At 41.2% G+C, this 22,006-nt stretch overlaps 1 protein-coding gene across 3 annotated transcripts; it reads left to right on the forward strand.

The window, feature by feature from the left end:
• Nucleotides 1–3,364: 3,364 nt before the first annotated feature.
• On the forward strand, nt 3,365–20,341 carry LOC144039090 (visual system homeobox 2-like). 3 transcript variants are annotated; one of them, XM_077552044.1, is made up of 9 exons: nt 3,384–3,444; nt 3,972–4,027; nt 7,609–7,773; nt 11,405–11,505; nt 13,960–16,171; nt 16,664–16,754; nt 17,127–17,250; nt 19,368–19,548; nt 20,070–20,341. In XM_077552044.1, exons 5-9 carry the CDS (start codon nt 15,724–15,726, stop codon nt 20,339–20,341), a joined length of 1,116 nt encoding a protein of 371 aa, XP_077408170.1. In that variant the 5' UTR covers nt 3,384–3,444; nt 3,972–4,027; nt 7,609–7,773; nt 11,405–11,505; nt 13,960–15,723. The 3 variants fall into 3 exon arrangements, with proteins under 3 accessions (XP_077408171.1, XP_077408170.1, XP_077408169.1); XM_077552043.1 differs by having other exon boundaries at nt 7,609–7,769; XM_077552045.1 differs by lacking the exon at nt 7,609–7,773 and having other exon boundaries at nt 3,365–3,444.
• Nucleotides 20,342–22,006: the final 1,665 nt, after the last annotated feature.

Below are 22,006 nucleotides of genomic sequence, written 5' to 3' on the forward strand. Positions count from 1 at the left end.
AGGAGGAGACATCTGCAGTTCATCAGGAGGAGCACACAACTGTTAAACCTCTGGGAGAACAAATGGTTCAGCAAGAAGTGGCGTATCACGGGGATGGAACGGTTGCAGCACCTACTGAGGAGAGCGCGAGTCAAGTACAGCAGGAGGAAACAACGGATTCATCCGAGACTCCAGCATCAACCGAGTTGGCCACAAATGGTCAAGACAAAGAGACGCCAGTAACACTTCAGGAGGAGAACACCACTGCTGCACCAAAAGAAAATGTGATAATCCTGGAAAGCAATTCAACCTCAGTATTCCAAAAAGTTGAGACCAATGTAGAACTCCAGGTGGATGGCAGAAGTCCACTGCCCCAGGAGGAAGACACTTTTACATCAGTTCAGGCGGAAGAGGCAATGGCTCCTATTGATAGTGACCCAACTGGAACACCAAAGACCGATGACAAAACACCACCACCGCATGAGTATGAAAGAAGTGCAGCACCTGGGGTGGTAAAGAAAGTTAAATTCTATTTAAGCCCAGACACAAAAGTTCCAACTTATGACGCAACTTGCTTGGATGATGGTGCAAGTACAGCCCCGCGGGAGGAGGGAACAATTGTGGCAGCTCAAATGGATGAAACCACTAATGAGCCACAGGTAAAGGAGGCCACGACATCGGCGTTACAAGGTGGGGCACATGTTGAACCTCAGGAGGATGAAATTAATTTTGTTCCTCAGGATGATGAGACAAGTCCATTAGCCCTGCAGACTGAGACTATTGATGAACCTCAGGCAGATATGACCTTGGCTGTACCTCAGGAAGATGAGACCCCGGCGTCAGCTTTACAGGATGAGACGGATGTTGAACCTCAGGAGTATGAGACTACTATTGCACCTCAGGAAAACGGGACTTCTACATCAGCTTTGCAGGATAAGATAACTGTCGAACCTCATCAGGAAGAGACCACTGCTACACATAAGACCACAATCTCTACACCAGCTTTCAACTTTCAACCTCAGGAACACGAGATCAGTGCTGCACCTCAAGGAGATGAGATAGCGACATTAGCATTGCAGGATGAAACCACTCCTCACGAAGATGAGGCAGTTCTAGCATGTTTGAAGAATGAGACAAATATTGGTGATCAAGAGGACGAGACCACTGCTGTGCCACAGAAAAACAAGATTTCTACATTCTATATACGGGTTGAGATGAATGTTGACTGCCAGGAAGCTGAGACTGTTGTACTTACGGATGGCAAGACCTTTTCTGCACCAGACGAACATCAGTCTTCGACATCATCGTTGGAGTTTGAGACAGACATTGAATTCCACAAGGATGCGACCACCGCAGCTCCTAAGGAAGAAGTGACGACTGCCGCGCCTCAGGAAGAGAACACCACATCACTTGCTCTGCAGAATGAGATGATTGTTGATATTGTTGAACCCCACGAGGATGAGACCGCTGCTTCACCTAAGGAACTTGAGGCCACTGCGCCACTGGTTCAGGATGAGACAAATGTTGAACCTCATGAAGGTGAAACTACTTTTGCACCACAGGTACACGAGACTACTGCTGTGCATCCGAAATTTGAGACACCTAAATCAGATGCAATTTTGATATACATAATACATATACATTTACATAACGATAAGACCACGACTGCACCTCAGGAAGGTGGAACTTGTAGATCAACTTTACTGAATAAGACGAATGTTGAATCACAGGACGACGAAACGGCTGCTACACCCCAGAAAGATGAGACCAATGCACCGGCTTTGCGGAATGAGACAACTAAATGCCCAGAAAATGAGACCACTACATCAACTTTGGAGGATGAGACCATTGTTGAACCTCAGGAGGATGAGACCCCTGCTTTGGAGGATGAGACAATTGTTGAACCTCAGGAGGACCAGACCCCTGCTTTGGAGGATGAGACAATTGTTGAACCTCAGGAGGATGGATATGGATATGAAGAGGAAGAGACAACCTCTGCATCTGAGGAGTACCTAACCATGTTCAATTAACTGAGGCATTGCTCACAGAAAAAGCAGTCGAAACAACTTGAGCAAGAGAACACGGAGCTCCATCATGCCAAGAACTTTGTGGCGGTCGCGGCTCAGGGTGTAGAGAAGGTCGCTCAGTAACCAGAAGGTTGGCTGTTTGGTCCCCGCTCTCCCCGAGTCATGTGTTGTTGTGTCCTTGGGCAAGGCACTTCACACACTGGTGTATGGAAGGTGCGATTGTTTGGTGGTGGTGGTGGGAGGGGCCGTAGGCGCACACTGGCAGCCACGCTTCCGTCAGCCTGCCCCAGGGCAGCTGTGGCTACTTAAGTAGCTTACCGCCACCAAAGTGTGAATGTGTGAGCGCAAGAATAATTGTATCCATTCCATTGTAAAGTCTTTAAATGTCTAGAAAAGCGCTATATAAATCCGATGCATTATTATTTTTATTATTATAGAACTGGTTCCTGACGCTGGAGTTCCCGACGCTCAGCGCCACAGACAACTACAGTATACTAAATGTAGCTGGTCATTCAAAAAGACTTGAAATCTTAAGTTATTGAATTTACCGTAGGTGTGGTGGAAATGGCTTTGTTACCAACTCCTTTAGTGACTAAAAAATGTAAATAAAAATGCTAAAATACGAATGCTGTGTTTTTATCCATCCGTGTTCTAAACCGCTTGTCCTCACAAGGGTCGCGGGGGCCGCTGGAGCCTATCCCAGCTTGTATGAGTATTTTGTGGGAAAAGCTGCTGTCGTATCCAGTGTTTGGTGGGGAGCGTGTTGCAGGGGTCTCGCCGCTAACTAGCTGAGAGAGTGCATTGTTCTCTGACCCAAATTTCGTGACCTGGAACTGTAGCAAAAAACAACAACCAAAACATTCAACTGTCAAACTAGTTACGTACAATTAGCTAATCTGAGGATCAAAAGCAAATTGTGCTGACATTACAACAAAGATGAGTGGAACCTTAAAACAAATACAGAATATCCATGATTGTTTATTTCGAATTAGTCTGAGTCATTTTTTTTTTTTACTTATTATTATTTTTATTTTTGTGTGTGAATCCTATATTTTAATGAATTACATTATTTGTGTATCACTGTGTAAAGTAATAAAATGGCTCATAATAGAAAACCAGTTTGGCGTATGTTTACATATTAAACTATGCATTTAGGAAATTAAATTTTTTAGAGTTTGTCCATTAAAAAAAAAAAAATGTTCTCTCACCTTTGGTTTCAGCGAGGGCCCTCTGAGCAAAATACAAAAATTATGTAAATATTTGGAAGACTTCACTGTCACATTTTGTCTTTTGTGTGTAGTTAACTAAAATTCCAGCAGATGACGCCAGAGAACATGACCACAGAAAAACAAAGAAGATGACGCTCAAGGATTTGTGGGAAATTTTTTTAAAGCAACAAGTGGTCGGTTTAATGTCCTCCCAAGCATTTAAAAACACGGTATGTTGGCCTTAAAGACACGTTTGCATCTAGTTGGACTGTTAACAGGGCACGAGGTGTGCTAAATATTAAAAATATTTAATGTATGTTTGATTAATGTGTTTTAATGAAGCTCAGTTGTTATATGGTGAAGCTCTTGTTAATTGCTGGGTAGCTAGAGAGTAGCAAGGCTAGCTTAGTTTAGCCTTATTCAACCAAGTTGTTTTGTGTGTGTGTGCGTGTGTGCCTTATTCAAACAGGCTACTTGGTGGCTTTCAACTTCTTAAAACTTTGAAAACTTAAGTTTGTTGGTAGATTCATGTAACTATGAAGTGTATGTGGGATTCCAATAGAGGTTTATAGCCTGAAGCCAGACATTAATGTGGATACATTTTAGCTACTTTGTTTCATGAATACTTAAGTTGTAATGGGGCAAGCAAAACATTTATTTAATTTACCTTCAAACGGTTTGCCTTCTAATGACTCCTAAGCTATATTAGTGTCTTTACCCTCACTGCCATTGTCTGCCTTTTTATTTTCACTTTTAGGGCTTCTCATTTTTGCCTTCGCTTCATTCAGCCTGCCAAACAGCCACGTTTCAAAGGTAAGTTGTGTGTATTTATTTTTAGGATTGTCTTTTTTTTATGTCATTTTCACTCTGGGAACTAACTGTACCCCTTCAAACATTACCTATTGTTTTTTTGTGTGTTTCATAAAAAAAAAAAAAGTTTTTTTTTTTTAAATATAGAAAAAACATAACATAACTTGCACAGAAATGAGTTGTGGGCCGATGTATCACCAAGTATCAGTATATAGCGCTATTGACAATTCCGAACATTGAGGCATTTCTGATATTCCCCCAAGACAATGCAATGCAAATGCACAAGGTGAAAACTAATTACGTATTCTGTATTGCTTTTTTGCCTGTGACTAGAATACAAACCAGGCAGATGGTTAGTAGTCAAATGATCAAATAATTTATTGAGCCCATTAGTTACTACTATAATGATCATCACCCCCCCCCCCCACACACACACACACACACATTCACAAACATACACACACAGTCACCAGTCAATGCTCTTTTTTAATCCTTATTAAAACATGACCAAAAAAAAGGGACAGCCTGCACAACGTAATGCAGTGCAATTCTACAGCTGGATTAAAAAATCTGCCTTTATTAGGCATGCGTCCTCAATCTATGGCGGAATTGCATCATGACATTTTAAGGATACAAATGACTCGTAATGAACCAATTTTGTGCTGCGAGTGTAAAAAATATGTTGTCATATGGCACAAGAAGGCACGCTCAGCTACCAGCATATTTACTGTTTGCGTTTGATTTGTTTTCATATTTATGCATGTTTATTCTGGAGAAATTCAGATGAAATAAACACTAGTATAAGGAAATCTAATTTGCCTTTTTTTGTCTATTTTTTTTTTTTTAGAGCTGTCAAACGATAACATTTTTTTTTTTTGTCATTTATTTATTTTGTATTTATTTATTTAATAAAACCCAAGACACGCTTAGGACCGCCCCCTCATTTGAATAACATTTCGACCTGGCAGTATGAACCAAAACTGCCCAAATTAAAAAAATATAAATAATAAATAAATAAAAAATAAATAAATGACTAAAGTGAAAATGAAAACGAATATTAAAAAAAATAATTCAAAAATTAAATACAAATGTATTTATTTATTTATGCATATATAGTTTGTTGTTTTTATTTCCATTTATATTTATTTTTTGGGATTTAATTTTCGAATTATATTTTTTTAATATCCGTTTTTATTTTCACTTTCAGTCATTTATTTATTTAGTCATTAATTTATTTTGAATTTTGTCAGATTTGGTCCTCCAGAAGTATGTCACACAGTGCTACTTGTCTTTTGCTCACCCGAGAGACACCACGGCTAAAACCGCACCACGCCCCCACCGTGCACCTCAAACACATCCAGTGGCTTCATCACTTTTTATGGTCGGGCTCCCGCTCAGCATCAGGCAGCTCATCCAGCTGCTTAGGAAGGCGCGGATAAATCTAATTCTGTTTTTCATCACCCTCGCTTCATTCTTCACAGCCTTTTTTTTTTACGAGACAGGGCAGCAAAACGTGAGTGGAGGGTTTTTTTTCCCCCGGATTTACAGCTGACAAATTGTGGCGACCATTAAAGCCAAGGGCCACCGCTAATGAACAGCCGCTGCAATCACGCAAGCGGCGGGGGCTCCTTGGCACCCCATCGATCCTGTGTCATCCTTGAGGGGGGAGGGGGTGGCATTTTCTGACTCTGACCCCGTCACTCCAGAGGACACTCGCCATGGTATTTATTGTACTGTACGATCTTAAAATCTACCCAGCAGTCAACATTTCGCTCTGCAAAAAGGCAACAAAAGCTTTGCATGGTGTGAATGAATGCTTTTATCGCCCCTCCCCGCGTCCCTTTTTTTTTTTTCTCTATTGGCGTGCAGTCAGCAGGCCCCAGCTGTTGCTTGGCAGCGAGGCAGAGTGCAGCAGGTTGTCATCAGACTGCTAGCATCCTCGTGGAAGAGGGGAGATGAGCGGCGTAATTAGCGGGGAATGAGGCCAGCGGCAAGCCAAGTGGTCCCCTGGGAGGGGGGGGCGCGGCCCTTCTCCCCCACCTGCGGGGGCCTCGGGGACCCTGAGACGCGTGGCTAATCTGCAGGGAGCTACCTGTTGGACATTTAGAGTGCTCACAATAGCTACGTTTTGACTTGACACATTTTTCAGAAGATTGTGTTCTGTGACAAAATAAGTACCAAAGCTACTAAAAGAAAGCGTGTAGTCTTTTCTTTAATCTAGGTTTGATCTTTTATCGCCTGTCAGATTTTGAAAAAGGCCGACAAACGATATTCGTCAAAAAGCCCAATATCGGCGCCTGCTCTTTAATAATCGAGAGTAGAACATGTGCGTGGGTTGATTTCTTCAAAACACCGGTTTCGGACTCAAAAGCAGCGAAAATTAGCATTGTGTGAAAGACGTGACGATGATGCTAATATTTCTTGCTTTTGTGATGCATAAAAGTATAAAACAACACCCGACCAATGCATAGCAAAAATACTAACGTAGCTAATCATAATGACTGAAAAAAACATTTGCCACTTTTTCTTTTTTTTTTGCCAGCAAAATCCAGCACTTCTCTTCATTTTTTTTCAAATCTATTGCTACAGTACCTGCTTCACATGACTCCATGTTCTTTTATGGTGTGTATAAAAATCCCCAAAATAACGACCAATCAATCAAGAGCTCATCTGGAGCTGATTTTAACCCTCAAAATATTTATACGTCACTGGTTTCAGAAATTTTTTTTCTAAGTAAATACTCTTTGAATATAGTAATGCTCATTTCCTAATGGGACACGATTAGTAAACATTGTTTATTCTAATCAAGCCATAAAAGCCCAGGCATCAAGGCAAAGTCAATTGTCTAATCCATTCTTAAATCATTCCGATCAAATATCCACAACCACGCAACATAAGTGAGAAAATTACATTATATTTAGTGGGACTAAAGTAGTGTGGGTGAAATTTTTGGGGGGGAATCAGGAAATAAACATTCATAGCATTTACAGCTTTCCAGATGATACACACGAAGCTCCAATTACGACATCATTTGGTTAAATGGAGGAAAGACATTTGAGGTGAACAAGTAAATAATCCTTACAAATTTGAGCTGGAAATTCAAATCATTTATTTCCTCATAGGATTTATTTGACTGTCAAGAGCACAAAGTGTCTATTAAAAGTATGGCATTTAAGATTAAATTGAAGATTACGATATCATCTATTTTATATCCTATTTATGTTCTTTTCGGGTCAGTGAAGTAAAGGAAAAACATTTTTTGTATACAAATAAGCAAGTGTCAATTTGAGATGAGGCACAATTTTTTTTCCCCAAATGTCCAATACACCAAAGAACTAACTAGTCATCTTGACATGTCAAAATAAAACTAGATGTTACCTTGTAATCTGTATTTGACCTGCAGCAAGCACTTTAATAGAGCGATGTCATATTTTAGAGTGTGCAGTCATTTCAGAAGTGTGCCGTCTCATCTTTACATTTTTTTACTCAGTTTGCTGGTGCAACTGTTTCAATTTCATTTTATTGTGGCTTGTGTCATTGTGTACCGTGTGCGTGCGTGCGTGCGTGCGTGCGCGTGTGTGCAGGTGTGCGGCGGCGGCCGCTTGTGCCTCCATCTGCGTTTGCCACTGATGAGTAAAGCCATGAAATAGATCCAGCTGGAGATGCGCGACCCGTTGCTAAAGCCTCCTGGGAAATCATCCACACCGTGTCCACTTCCTTTAGCACCCGGGAGAACTATCAATAAGTGGGTAATTGAATTTTAAGCACAAACACTGCTGTCAAATGAGCGTCTGTGTGGCGCGTGTGTGCGCGCGCGTGTGTGCGCGGTGGCTGTTTAGTTGTGTGAACGAAAGCGAGGCTGTTGTCGGCCCTCTGGGGATGAGAGCAGGAGGGATGAATGTGTAATCCATTAAATAACAATTACGGCCTGCGATGCTGCACAGTAGCTGTTACGAGGGGGGAAAAAAGGAGGGAGGGGAGGTGAATCGCTCCTTCCAAATAACTTCTTTATAGCAAAAACACACACACACACACTCTCAATTTCGCAAAGGAATTTGAGCTCGCAACATGCATTGCAACATGCACAAGGCTCGTTTGGCACTTCGTTTCATTTTGGGCCTTTGTGTGTGAATGTTTACTATACAGTATGTGTGTCTATGTGCATACAGTATACATGTGTGTACGGGTTTCATATATACATCTTATCTATATTTTGTTATGTTATTCATATAATACTAATTAGGTATGTTTTCGATACCAGTTTTTTTTTTTCAGACGAGTACTCAACTCTTTTGAGATTTTCGCCTATACTGATACCAAATACCGATACCAGTACTGGATACATTAAATTAAAAAAAAAAAACAATGATCATTTTAGCTCGACCTATATATCGCAACATAGAAAATGTCCTTAAAATTGCATTAAATTAATGGCAATTTTGTATGATCTTTTTACCATACGATACATATTTAGTATAGAACACACAATAAAATTAATTATAAATGACCACAAGAGGTCGGTCGCGAGTACCGATACCTTGAATTAGGTAAGGTCGAGTATCGGCCCTATACTGATACCCGGTATCGGTACTTTCCCATCCCTAATATAAACGCAAATGGCAGGATGATACGCCAAAAGCATTCAAATAATGTTATATCAAGCATTAAATATATTAGGGCTGGGTATTGATTCAAATGTCCTCAATCGATTCGATTTCGATTCACAAGAGTACAGTTCGATTCGATTTAGATTTTTTTTCCCCCGATTGGATTCACATGAGTTCAATCCGATATTGATTAATTGTGGAACATCAATTCTTCTTAAATATCAAGGACGATAAAAAAAAAAAAACTCCATAAACATTAAATTTTGCAGAGGTGCTGGTTTTAAATGATGTATTTATTGATGAAAATAACACGTGTTATAATCTTAAGCATTACACACAAAGATTGACATCAGCGTGGATGAGATGAAAATGTTTTCATAATTCTAATTCAATAATTGTAAATATAAAATAAAAAGATTCTGAAATGTCATAAAGTTCAAGTCAGGTCTGTCATAAATGTGAGAAAATTTAAAATTTTCTTGTCTTACTACATAAAAAACACTAAAAAGATTTTGATCATTTATTTACAACCAAAAGCTCAAATATTGTTCAAATTTTGCTTTGTTCAAATTTTAAAAAAAAGTACCATTTGGAATTGTTTTTTTTTTTCTTTTTTAACTTTTTAATGCTTAGTTGTTTACATAACATTCCTCCTCCTGCAGTGCTAACCTCTCGCCATCCTTCACCTTCCTGACAGACTGCAATGAAAACGAGGCGCGCGACATAATGAGAAACGAATGCATGAAACGTCTCGCTTGAACGCGTCGACTCGTAAACTCATCAGTGAAGCAAATAATGCGGCGATTCGACTCAAGTACAGATGTTGATGATGATGATGATGATGATGATGATGATGATGATGATGATATTTCATTTAGTTCACCTCAACGAGCAGGCAGCCAGAGAAGGCGACAGATGTTTTGCGGGCGTCGCCGACTTTTAGTGTGATTTTTTGCTGCCGCGTGGAACAATAAAGTGCTCAACTTGACGCTTGGAGGCCTTCGGGGCGTTGAAGAACTTGTGATTAGTTTACACAACGCTGCTAATAAGGGGGGAAGATGTGATCATTTTGGCAAGCTGATTATAGTATAAACAAAATGCAAATGAGATATTTGAATATGAATCCAAACCCATGCGATAGATTGGTAGAGCCTGTTACAATAACAAGCACTTGGAAGAAAAATGAAGTTCTTTTTGTCTGCTTGTTCACTTTTCACAAGAAAGCTGAATCTTGCGAGATCATCAAAAAATGATGCCCGTCAACCTCGTGATGATGCAAAGGAGTCTAAAAATGGTCGCATGCAAAATTGGATTTTTTTACAACAACTTTTTCATATGAAGCTATTAAATATTCCCATTAAAAAATGGATGTTTAAAAATCGATTCGGCCGCATAGCGAATCGATTCGAGAATTGCGCACTGTAATATCGCGATATATTGCCGAATCGATTTTTTCTAACACCCCTAATGTATATGTATATATATATATATATATATATATATATATATATATGATTTTACTGTTAATGGAAAAATCTGCTTAGAAATGAAAAAGATTGCTTTCAACCTATTTGTCATTTCCATGTAGGATGCTAATTAAATTTGCATTCGACACTTTTCGTTTCAGCCATATTAACAACTAAACCCTCTTTTGTTGCGTAAAAATAACCAGACTACCTCTTTCCTCCCCAAACAGACACACTTCCCCCTGTCACTGTGTGTGTGTTTGTCAGTGTGTGTGTGTGTGTGTGACAGCGCGGTCGTTAAGTTGCACTCCTGATCCAAAACAAGTTTGCTAGCTGCGCTTTTCTCATGGCGCTCACACAATGGGCCGTGTATGGGAGCTGCCTGGTGGCATTGCTTAATTAGGCGAAGATTTGATTGGTTTGTGCCAACTGACAGCTAATTAAAGAAGTGAGGGCGCATGGGAGCAACGACACTCCCGACCGAGCGCAGGGGACGGCCCGATGTAGCCCGGAGTGAGCCGCGCTTACGTTAAACCTTTGTGACGCCCACCTGCCTTTTTTTTTTTTTGCATGCGGCCTCAAACATATGTGCTGCGTCTTACATGCGGCCTGTTGAGATGTCTGACAGCTTGTGGAAAAAACTGAAAGTGGATTCAAGAAATTCCCACAAGATCAAGACAAATCCAATTCTCAGTTGGCGTGACCGTTTGTTTGCACATTTCACCAAACATGCATGTTAGGGCGACTGAAGATTTTCTGAATGTGATTGACTAGCAACCATTTCACGGCGGACCCCGCCCCGTCTCTGTCCCAACTTAGACGGACGGGAAAGGCTCCAGCTCACCTGTGACCCTTTTAGCTCTTTGACTGCCAAAAACGTTAAATAACGTTTAGTAAAATCCTATGGAGGAGTGCCAAAGACGTTAAAAGACGTTTGTTTCAAAACAGAGGTGAAACTAACCATTTTCTATTGTGGATTACTGAAAAACGGAATAAGGTAGAAACAAACTTTTTTTTTCTGATGAAAGATGAGAGTCCAATCTTTTTTTGGTAGTATGTGTGTTTCCATAGTCCAAACACATAATTTTCTATGGACCTTGAAAGATCAGTCAAAATGCTTAAAATCGGCTGGCACCCACGGCATCCCTTTTCTGAAAACGTCTGGCAGTCAAAGAGTTAAGGACAAATTCTGCAGAAAAAAAGTTCAGTACAGTCGGTCTTCCTCATAGACCAGACGAGACAAGTGGAGGTTGTATTTGCTACAAATGTATTGACTGTGCCTTGTGTCTACTGCTGCTTTTCAACAGGATGGCGCGGCACGTTCAAACAGGCTGTCTGGAGAAGGGGCGGAGCCTAATGTTAACGATCTCCCGAGCTAGTCAACTCCAATTTCTCCCCTCTAGCCGAGGTATGTCGAGAGGTAAAAGTTGAAATGAATCAATGCAGTCCCTTAACGCATTTGCCCCCAAAGACGTATGAATATGTTCCATTTTAAATGTTTTAAGTTTCCCAAAGATTATTTATACATTTTTTATGTTGTATTTTTTTATGCAGCCTCTCAACTGCAGAGAACGGTTGAAAAAAAAAATGGTAGTTATTACAAAAACGGCCAGCAGGTGGCAGCGGAGCAAAAAAGAGCAACCGGGGCTATGTTGAAAACAAGTTGATTTCCCCACAGTTCTATACAGATTTGTGAATAATGATGAAACTTAGCTAATTGCTGCAAAACGGAAACAGATAGAAACATACTTTTTTCCTGATGAAAGAAAAGACTCTAATCTTTCTTGTTTTTATAGCAATAGAACACAATATTGTTGCAAAATGAATCAAAATCCTGTAAAACAGCCGGGAGTGAATGAGATTGCTTCAGTGAAAGTGGCTGGGAGTGAAAGGGTTAATTTGGGTCCATAACACAATACGTCGATCGCGACATACACTATAACGCCATTGCAGATAAAAGTGCATCAAATTATTTAAAAATAAAAATGACATTTCGACAAAAATAAAGCTGTAATATTCACCCCCCTATGCATAAAGTATCCTTTTTACTGGCACTAAGCAACTTTGAGGAGGATGCTTTCATCAGGGTGCTTTCAACAGGATGTCACGGGACGTTCAAACAAGTTGTCTGGAGTTTGGGGTTCGAGGCACACATTAAAGGTCCCGCCCGGGGCCGAGTCAACTCCAATTTCTCCCCAGCAGCAGGACAAGGACGAGGCTCCCGGCAGGAGGCCAGTCCGGGGAGGACAATTAGGGGCTTACCAGCGTGTTCCTGGCGGGGCGTCCGCTCGCTTGCTTGGCCTCGGCCCCGAGCCGCCGCAATGGCTCAAAACAGTCAGGGGCATTGTCTCACCTAATTATGCTGGAAGCGGGGACCCTTTTTTGTGTGTGCGCCGCCACCGCCATGCCTGTCCGATTCCCTTCTCCTGCCGAGCTGCTTGTCCTTGTCCACTGTGGGAGTGTGCTAATTACACTGGAAATGGGTCCGAGCAATTATGTCACTTGTGATTACACACAACCACAGTGATTTTTTTTTTTTTTTTTTTTTTTTTGTGTGTGTGTGTGTGGAGAAAGTTGTGTTTTTTTCAGGGGCTTGTCTCCCATGAAGGAATGGGGGCCTCATTACACCAATAACGCATCAGCACATGCAACAGGGGCAAAGGGGCGCCCGGGCTCCCAGAAATGGAGACCCGAGAAAGGCAATAGCATGAAGTTATTGCCCTAATTAATGTGCCCAATCAGCAGTGGCACATTGTGGGAAGCTTTTTGTGTCCTCACCTTAATGGGATGTTTTGATCAACGGCTGTTTGCTGACCCGCTGCCGACGCTGGGAAACGGCAATTAGCTAGATTAGGGGAGCTTTTTCTGGGCCCCGCCGACAAATGCCATCGTCAGGAGGAGCCGCGCTTCACAAACACGACCCTAAGTTTGCTTCTGAAATGCTTTTGGGGTCGTCGCGCTTCAAACGGTTTTGTGTCTGGTTGTCACGTTTGGAAGGTTTTTCAAAAGGTTGCTTGAAAAACATGGCCGCCATGTCCTTTTCAAAAAAAATGCAAAGACGGTTTGATCATTTTAGGGCTTCAGTCTGCCTTTTGTGATTAGCATATGTCATCAATGCCTTTTGATTGCCGATCACAAAAATCGAAAGTCATTTGAAAGGTTTCTCATTCGCTGTCGATTTTCTGATTATCTTTGTTGTTATTTGTAAACAACATACTGAGTCAAAAAATCATGAAATCATGAAATCATGTCCTGATTTTTGATAATCAATTATGCAATGTTTTTTTTATTTTATCTTATTCATCAGTAAATCAAAAACACAATTGATGGATAAATTGACTATTATGATAATTGTTAGTGACTTTAGCTCTAAATTTGAAAAAATGTGCAACTAATCCAGCGAATATAATTCACCCTGATTGAAACCCCTCTTAATACATAAACTATACATATATAGGTTACACATTTATACATACACATATAAAATATGTATATAGGCTATACTCAAAAAAACAATTAGGTAAAAAAATAACCAAACTATGGGTCAAAAATGGACCGATCCTCTACTTGGGCCAATTTGACCCAACATTGAGTCAAGAAATGGGTCTTTTAGTGTAAAGCAACTCAAAAATAGTGGTCACATCCTATACTTGGGTCCCCCCCAAAAAAAGGCTCATTTTGTAAAAAAAAAAAAAAACAGAAAGTTCGGCGCATGAAACATCCGCATATGGAGCGTTCAATTCTTCACTCATGAAAAAAAAAAAAGTGCTGAACTTGAAATTGGTAAAAGTGCGTCCGAACGGCGCACGAGCAGATCGAGGTTTGCGCTCACGTTTTTTTTTTTTTTTTTTTTTGCATGCAGGCCCACAGATGGCCCACGCGGCGTCATCTCATCTCTCTTATCCGGAAGCATCTCCAAACGTGCACACTTGAGTCCCCGAGGGATCGCGTTTGTTTTCATGATTGTGTGATTCATTCATCACGCGCGCGTGCAACACGTCCACGCGCGAGCCACGAATCGGCAAACGCCACACTAATTGAATAAATAGCTGATTAGATGAAAGGGACAAAAATCAATTGCTGTATCCCCCGATGCACTTGCACTTGCACTTTCTATTACGTGACAGATGATTTTATTATTATCGCAAAAAAAAAAAATGCTTATATTTCAAGAGAGATATATTAAAAGGCCCATATCATTTGATCAAAACAAAAAGACAGCAGACTGTTAGCTGTTGTCCCCCCGGTGTGTCCTCAATACCCTTAAGTGGGACGTGCACGTTTGATCACGTGGCCGATTATGAAGGGAGTTGGTGGTGGGCAACGGGTGGGGGTGGAGGGGAAGGCAAAGCAGCTTAATAACAGATCAACAGATGCGCGCACTATAAGGGGGAAAAAAAAAAAGTTTTTATTGCGCAAACCTAATTAGAATATGCAAATGAGCACGCGTGCGAGGGGACTTGCGAGGTCGCGCGTCTAACGGATCAATGGCCTGTTTGATTGGCTCATGAAGTGACGTCGTTACTTCATATTTGACCGGCAATGTGTTAGTTTGACACCATTTGTAGATTTTTTTTATTTTTTTTTTTAAATGACCATCAGATCATATTTTGTTGTGGATTAATGGCATATAGCCTACATGCTATTTTTAATGTTTTGTCATAGCCTAATGATAACTGGACATTTTAGTTTTTTTTTTTTTTTGTCAATTAAGAATAGCTTATACTTTGTGGCTATCCAATAAATATAAAAAAAAATATGGTCGATACTTGTATCTATTATTAGCATTCTGAAGATATCAGACGCTTTAGTTGATAAGTTTTGATATCTTGATAATTAGTAATGTTAGTGTATGTTTGTATCAATAGTATATATTGTGGCTATTATTTATAACTACAATTATGTTGCTCGATGTTTTTGTAATTATTCATTTTGCAGAAAATTATTACCCGCACAATTGATCTGATAATCTTAAATAAATGCACACACACCTGATATTGTTGTTTTAGTAGACCTAGCAGCGCAGTGATGTTAAATTAAAACATATTGATGTAAAAAGAAAGCTCTCTCTAAAATCCATATCTGTAGGCCTATTTCAAAGGCGTTTTTGCAGCTCTATATTGAACTAAAATCAAACGTCTCACAAAAGAATTCAATTAAAATGAGATTCAAAAATAATAATACATTTTGTGCAGCGGAGGCGGAAATGTTTTTTCTGTGCGATTAAACGTCAAATGTGAGCCTCCTGCTTGATTTTGCAATGAATTTGAGAGCTTGTTCCGCCTCATTGGCTCCATCAGATGAGCTCAGTGATGATGACGGCTGACAGAAGCACGAAGGGGAAAGTATAAGCTCCTCTTTGCCTAATTACTTCCCAAAATAATCTTCAATGGAGAAAAACAAATTCAAATGTTCTGCCTAGAATTGAGAAAAAAAATGGCGTTAAGATGCGATAAAAGAATATAAAGAGTTGCTTATGGTGGAAAGTTCATTGTGGAGTCTCTCGTGATTGGCTGCCGCGCGAGGGAAGAGGGGGGGGGCAGCAAGTGGGGAGGGGGGGTCGGATAAAGACGAGCATCCCGCCCGACCGACCGCCAACTGAAAGTGAAATTTCGCCAGCATCATCATGACGGGCAAGGACGGCGCCGTGCTTTCGGATACGGAGAATAAGCAAACCCCCGCCGGACACGGGGGAGCGCAGCAGCCGCCCCCCGCCTGCAAGATGCCCCCCACGGTGCACCGCCGCACCGGCTTCGGCATCCAGGAGCTCCTCGGACTCAACAAGGAGCCGCAGCCGCCGCCTCCGCTGCTGTCGCCGGCTGCAGCAGCCGCCGCCGCCGTCGGGGGGCTGAGGCGGCCCCTGGAGGCCCTCCCCCACCGGGGCCACGTCCTGGCCCACCGCTCGGCCCTCGGGCACGGCGGCCTGGGCGTCGGCCTGCTGGGCCCGGACGGCATCCACTCGTTCTACAGTCAGCCCGCCTTCCTGGAGGCGCTCAACGAGGCGCACAACGTGCACCTGCAGCCGCTGCACAGGGCCGGCGTGCACGCGCACGTGCACAACTCCGCCAGCTCGGGTGAGTTCAGAGTGTGGGGGGGGGGGGGGGGGGGGGAGAGAAAAAAATATTCGCGTTTTTCTGAACGTCTCCACTTATTTACACGAGTTGAGTTTCTTAATCGATTTTGTTGTATTTGACTTACGGATTTTTTCCCGTTGAAACTGCGTTAATATTAACACATTTTCCTGTTAAATAAATAATAACAAAATGCCCTAAGTGGGAAATTAAGCAGAAATAAATTTTCAGGCCGAATTTGACTCGTTTTAAAAGCTGATTAAGTCTGTAGATTTCTTTATATTTCGTTGTTAAAAAAATGCCATTCTGTAATTCTTTCGCTTTACAATATATATACGTTTAATATACTGCCCTTTTTTGCATTACAATATTCAGGAAAGATTAGGGTAAAATATTACATCAACTGTATTATACATTTTTTTTTACTAAATCAACTGCATTATACAAATGTTTTACCCTCGGAAGGAAACTGAATTTTCTTGTTATTCCTGACAGATTCTGATGACATGAGCCTTCCCTCTTGTGATAAGAAATTCTCCAAATCTTCCTTGAGCCAAAGCAAGAAAAGAAAGAAAAGACGACACAGGTAACAAAGAAATTGTACATTTTATTCAATTGATAAAATGCCGTTTTGAAATGAAAGCCTCCTCGTCCCTTTGTTCTGTCATCTTGATTTAAAAAAAAAAAATCGTCATATTAAAATCAATGGAGGTTTATTAACCTATTTTGTAAGATGATTTATTTTATACTAGTGTATATTATGTCAATATGACTGCCGTTTCTTAAGATCAAAGATGTATGGTGGAGAATGTCTACAATGTTCCTTATTGCAGCTGCTCCTATTTTAAGATATATATATATATATATATATATTTATTATTATTATTATTTATATATATATATTTATTTATTTTTAATTCAAGTTACATTCAATTTTGTGGTGTATGTTTTCTCACAGAACCATTTTCACATCATATCAACTGGAGGAGCTTGAGAAAGCCTTCAACGAGGCACACTACCCGGACGTGTACGCCAGGGAGATGCTGTCCATGAAGACAGAGCTGCCAGAGGACAGGATACAGGTCGGTGGGGGGGGGGGGCAACATGCATTTTCTGTCTCGCTTGTTTTTTTTAATTGATTTTTTAACTTATTTTGCTCAATTGCAAGTTCCACAGTCTTTGGTTTAAGTGAGGAGTTTTTCAAGATAGGACAAATTTTTGTGAGAAAATTTTTGAAAAAAACAAAAGTTGTTTGACACGTCCTGGTTGAAGTTTACTGTCAAATTAAGCATAAATAATAATAAAAAAGAATACACATTGTGTATTTTAAACAACCGCACAAGTTTGCTGCTAGCTTACTGCTAACACATAATGGTAAACGCCATAGACAGGCTAACAAATAGCATCTATGTTCTGTATGATTTGGAATAACTGACCTTTAAATTCAAATCAGATCTCAAGGCACGGCTGGATTTTGAAAAGTTGAACAAAAGGAAGCATCGCTCGCCTCCTTCGTGGGGAGAATTTTTCTGTCCTGTCCTGATGAAAATAAAACCACACAGAAATTAATTAGCAGCTGATCGCTGCCTCCTTCCCGGCTGCCATTTTAGCTTTTTTATTTTTTTTTAATTTCCCGGGATATTTTGCCGCCTGTCTCTCATCCATCGGGCCTGGAAATTAACTTATTTTTCAATCAGCCTCTGCGCCCTTGGGGTCACCTCTCTGTAAAACACACACACACGCACATGTACACTAACACACACACTCGCGCGCACACACTGCTGTCAAAAGCGTGATTGCTCATCTGAGGCCCATCTTTTTATGAGATGGAGGTTATCATCAGATCTACCTGAATAGCTTTCCCGCTTCTCCGCTTTGATCGTTTTTAATCCTGTCGCTGCACACACACACACACACTTACACGTACACACACACACACACACACACACACACACACACACACACACACGCACACACACACACACACACACCATCGCGACAATCTCATTCCACCTGGCGGGCCATTTTATGATGCCGGTTGGGGCTCATCCATATTCACAAGCTCGCTGAGGCTATTACGAGGCCTGGCTGGGTGAAAAATCAATCTGGGCTCATGAGGAGGCGAAAGCACACGAACGGCCGGCACGCGTGCACACATGTTGCAACGATGCAAAATGGCGGATGCGGCGGAACCCGGCGATAACATTTCGGATGAGATTTTGCGTATACAGACGACGTTTTAAGTAGCATTATTAGCGAAATGAAACGGAATAAAACGTAACATTTGACTAGGAATAGACCGATTATCGGCCGAGCCCATTATCGGTGCCGATATTTGGCATTTTAAATATCAGCATTTCAAATATCGCCATCGACCTTTTTCTATGAAGGCCGATAAAGTTGGCATTTCACTGAGCGGTGAATGCTTACGATTTTTTTTGCTTTTCATCAGACCGTTTATACTTGTCACAAAGACATTTTGAGCATATTACGAACCTGAGGAAAACCCCAAATTAGCGACATTTGCATGCATTTGTTGCTCAGTGCGATAACGGGAAACAGTAGAGGATCGGGCCATTTTTGACCCATAGTTGGGTTATTTTTGACCCAACTTTTTTTTGAGTGTGGATTTATTTAAATGTACACTTTATTAAAAATGACGCTGACACTGGGAACTCCCTACACTTTTTATTTTTTTACACTTTTTATTTTTTTTAAATAATAATTAAAAAACTACTTGCTTGCTTAGTTTTGAATTTAGCTTGACACATAAATTGACACTAATATTTTCTCTTTTGCTGCAAATGAATATTGGTTGGTGGTCTCCTTGATACCTAAGAATCGGTATCGGCCTTGAAAAAGCCCTTTCGGTCGATCACCACATTTGACACGGGAGGTTTTTTTTTGTGCTTCTGGAAGAATTTTGAAGTCAACTTTTTCCTATTGCACTTTTTAATGTTAGCTGTTATGCACAAATACACAAACAAGTGGTGGCGGTGTTAAAAAAAAAACTAAACAGATTGCTTATTAAACATGTGCTATATAGTTGGATGGCAAACCGTGAACCGCAATATATGAGGGTTTGTACTTTTTAGTATTTAACTAGATAACAAAATGTTCTTTTAGGAGCCAAATGCACATAAATGTTTTCCATCAAGTATTCTAATGATCACAGTTCTGCGTCCGATCTTTTTGCCAGGTGTGGTTCCAGAACCGCCGGGCCAAGTGGCGGAAGCGTGAGAAGTGCTGGGGCCGCAGCAGCGTGATGGCCGAGTACGGCCTGTACGGCGCCATGGTGCGACACTCCATCCCGCTACCCGAGTCCATTCTCAAATCGGCCAAGGAGGGCGTCACCGAGTCGTACGCTCCCTGGTTACTAGGTGAGAGGTCAACACTTGCAAACACATTTTGTTGACGTCACCGCCTTAGGCAGGAACTTGGTTGTTACCCAAGGGCGTTCCACATGGCTCTGTTCTGAGTCCACACATTTTTTTATTGTATGCTACATGAATTTAAAAAAATGCTTGGCTTCCCCTCTGCCAGTTTCCTTTTGTGATGTTTGTCTGGCAAAATATCAGCCAGTGTCGTCTTAAATTTGACTGCCAGGATGGATTCCCGCCGGAGGGACAGTAAAGGCCAGCAAGTGTCAAAGCGCTCAATAAAACGGCAGCAGTCAATGACGTGATAATCCCACTTCATTACGAGAGATTAGAGCCCTATCTCCCGTTGGCCGCGTGTCAATTGATTAGGTGAAACCTATCAGGCCGCTCGTAATTGATTAAGATGGAGTTAAGGCGTCCATTTGCCGCAGTTTTCTCCTCCAATCTGCATTTCCAAGTGAGAAAATGTTGCCAAGGTCTGACAAAAAAAAAAAAAAAAAAAAAAACATTCTGTCCTTCAGGCATGCACAAGAAGTCCGTGGAGACGCCGCGCTCCCCTCCGGACGACAGGAGCGGCGGCACCGTGACGCCGCCAGCACACGAGAAGACGGATGGCGGTAAAGTCCCGCCCGAGGACACGGGACGGACAGACGGCGAGAGAGCTGAACTGCGTGTGCACAGTATCGCCGTGCTGCGAGCCAAAGCGCAGGAGCACAGCGCCAAGATGCTTTGCACGCGCCCGCGCCAGGAGGAACCCGAGCACGGGTCGACTGGGGACGAGACGGACAACTGAGAGCGTTGGAAATGGTGTGACGGGGTCAGGAGCTCACTTGAAAAACATGGAGCCGCCTTTGCTCCCCCCGCAGGCTTAAAACGCAAAAGATCACATTAAATATGTACAGTGAACCCTCCCTCCGATTTGTGTTGGTTCGGGACCCGCACCAGCCACAAATAGCAAACGGCTCCCATAAATGTTCATAGTATCCGACTGGCCCTTATCACTTTCTGACACTTTAATAACCAGGAACAAAAATATCACCCTGGATTATTTTCAAATAAATAACGTGTGTGTGCTGGGTACATCAAGCTATAGAAGGAAAATCAACAATTCATTGTTTCTGCATAAAGTCAAAATGTAGTACAACATAAAGTAATTATTACTAGTGCTGTCACTATCGAATATTTTTAGAATAAATCTATCCATTGGTCAATCGATTAATCGACTAATTGATTCTTATTAATTTTGCATTAAAGTTGTATAACAAAAGCATTTTTTTCCCTGATTACTGTTCATTAACTAGTGATTGGTAGTTATTTCGTACTTCGTATTCGTATCGTGATATAAAAAAAGGGGGCGGGGTTTGATGTTGTACTACGTTACCAGTTCGATCATTGTTCTCCAAAGTAAAAACAGATGTTTGCAAATGTTTTATTTGGATTAAACACAGAAGATAATAAGTCTTCTCTCGTGAAGGACTGCAAAAATCAGTGAACAATTACTGTTGATATGCTGAAATCAGAGGATTTGGCCAATTATGACTCCAAACGATTATTCGATTATTAAAATAGTTGACTCATTTGATCGATTCATTTTGACAGCTCTAATAATTACTCAGAAAATTAGTGCCGACTTCTCTGCATTTCTCCCACTTTGTGAAGTCACATCTGATCGGATATGAAGTGATGTTAGCCACGCTAGTGAGCTGTCTCATTAACGTGTCTCTAGTTTAGGCCAGTGTTGACTCGAAACAAACAAACAAAAAAAAGACAAGCTTAAACCACTGGAAAAAAAATTGTGATTTTGAAACTGTTATTCTTGAAAATTGTGGTATACCTTCATATCGGTAGCCGGCTCATGGCTAATGTCAACACACACATAACAATTACTACTTGTGTATCAGCCATGATCTCACATCTTTGACTCAGTAATACAAAGAGACTCTAATTTATATCCACAAATGACCAAATATTTGAGCATGTGAGTTTGTGGCAAGCGAGGGTTTACTGTATGTTTAATGTTTGTTCTTGTCACATAACAAATCATTTGTCACGCTGCGACTGCTGACCTCGTCTGCTGAGAAGCTCAGTTGTTCGAACCCCGAGCCACCAACCTCCAATGTGAAAAACAACCTCTGTACATACTCCATAAAAGTGTATGATACTTTCATTTTCCGTGTTTGTCTTTGTATATATGTATCTGCAGTCTGATTAAAATGGCCTATTTAACAAAAAAAGACACGTAGTAAGCTTTTTGCTTTGTGCTTTTTGCCGCTTTCAAAGTTGAGAAAACTGTGCACATTGTTGTGCTTGCACCGCCCTGAAAACGCAAAACAAGTCCAGCCCTCCTCCTCTTATGGAGCTTCTTATTTCAACAAACTCAAGCCAAGTTGCCTCCGCAGTGTGAGGGGAAGACTTCGCTGTCACATTTCTGCGTACAGTTGATTTCCCTTCGCCAAAA

The sequence above is a fragment of the Vanacampus margaritifer genome, chromosome 19 (genome assembly GCF_051991255.1).
Source record: "Vanacampus margaritifer isolate UIUO_Vmar chromosome 19, RoL_Vmar_1.0, whole genome shotgun sequence".
Classification (NCBI taxonomy): Eukaryota; Metazoa; Chordata; class Actinopteri; order Syngnathiformes; family Syngnathidae; genus Vanacampus; species Vanacampus margaritifer.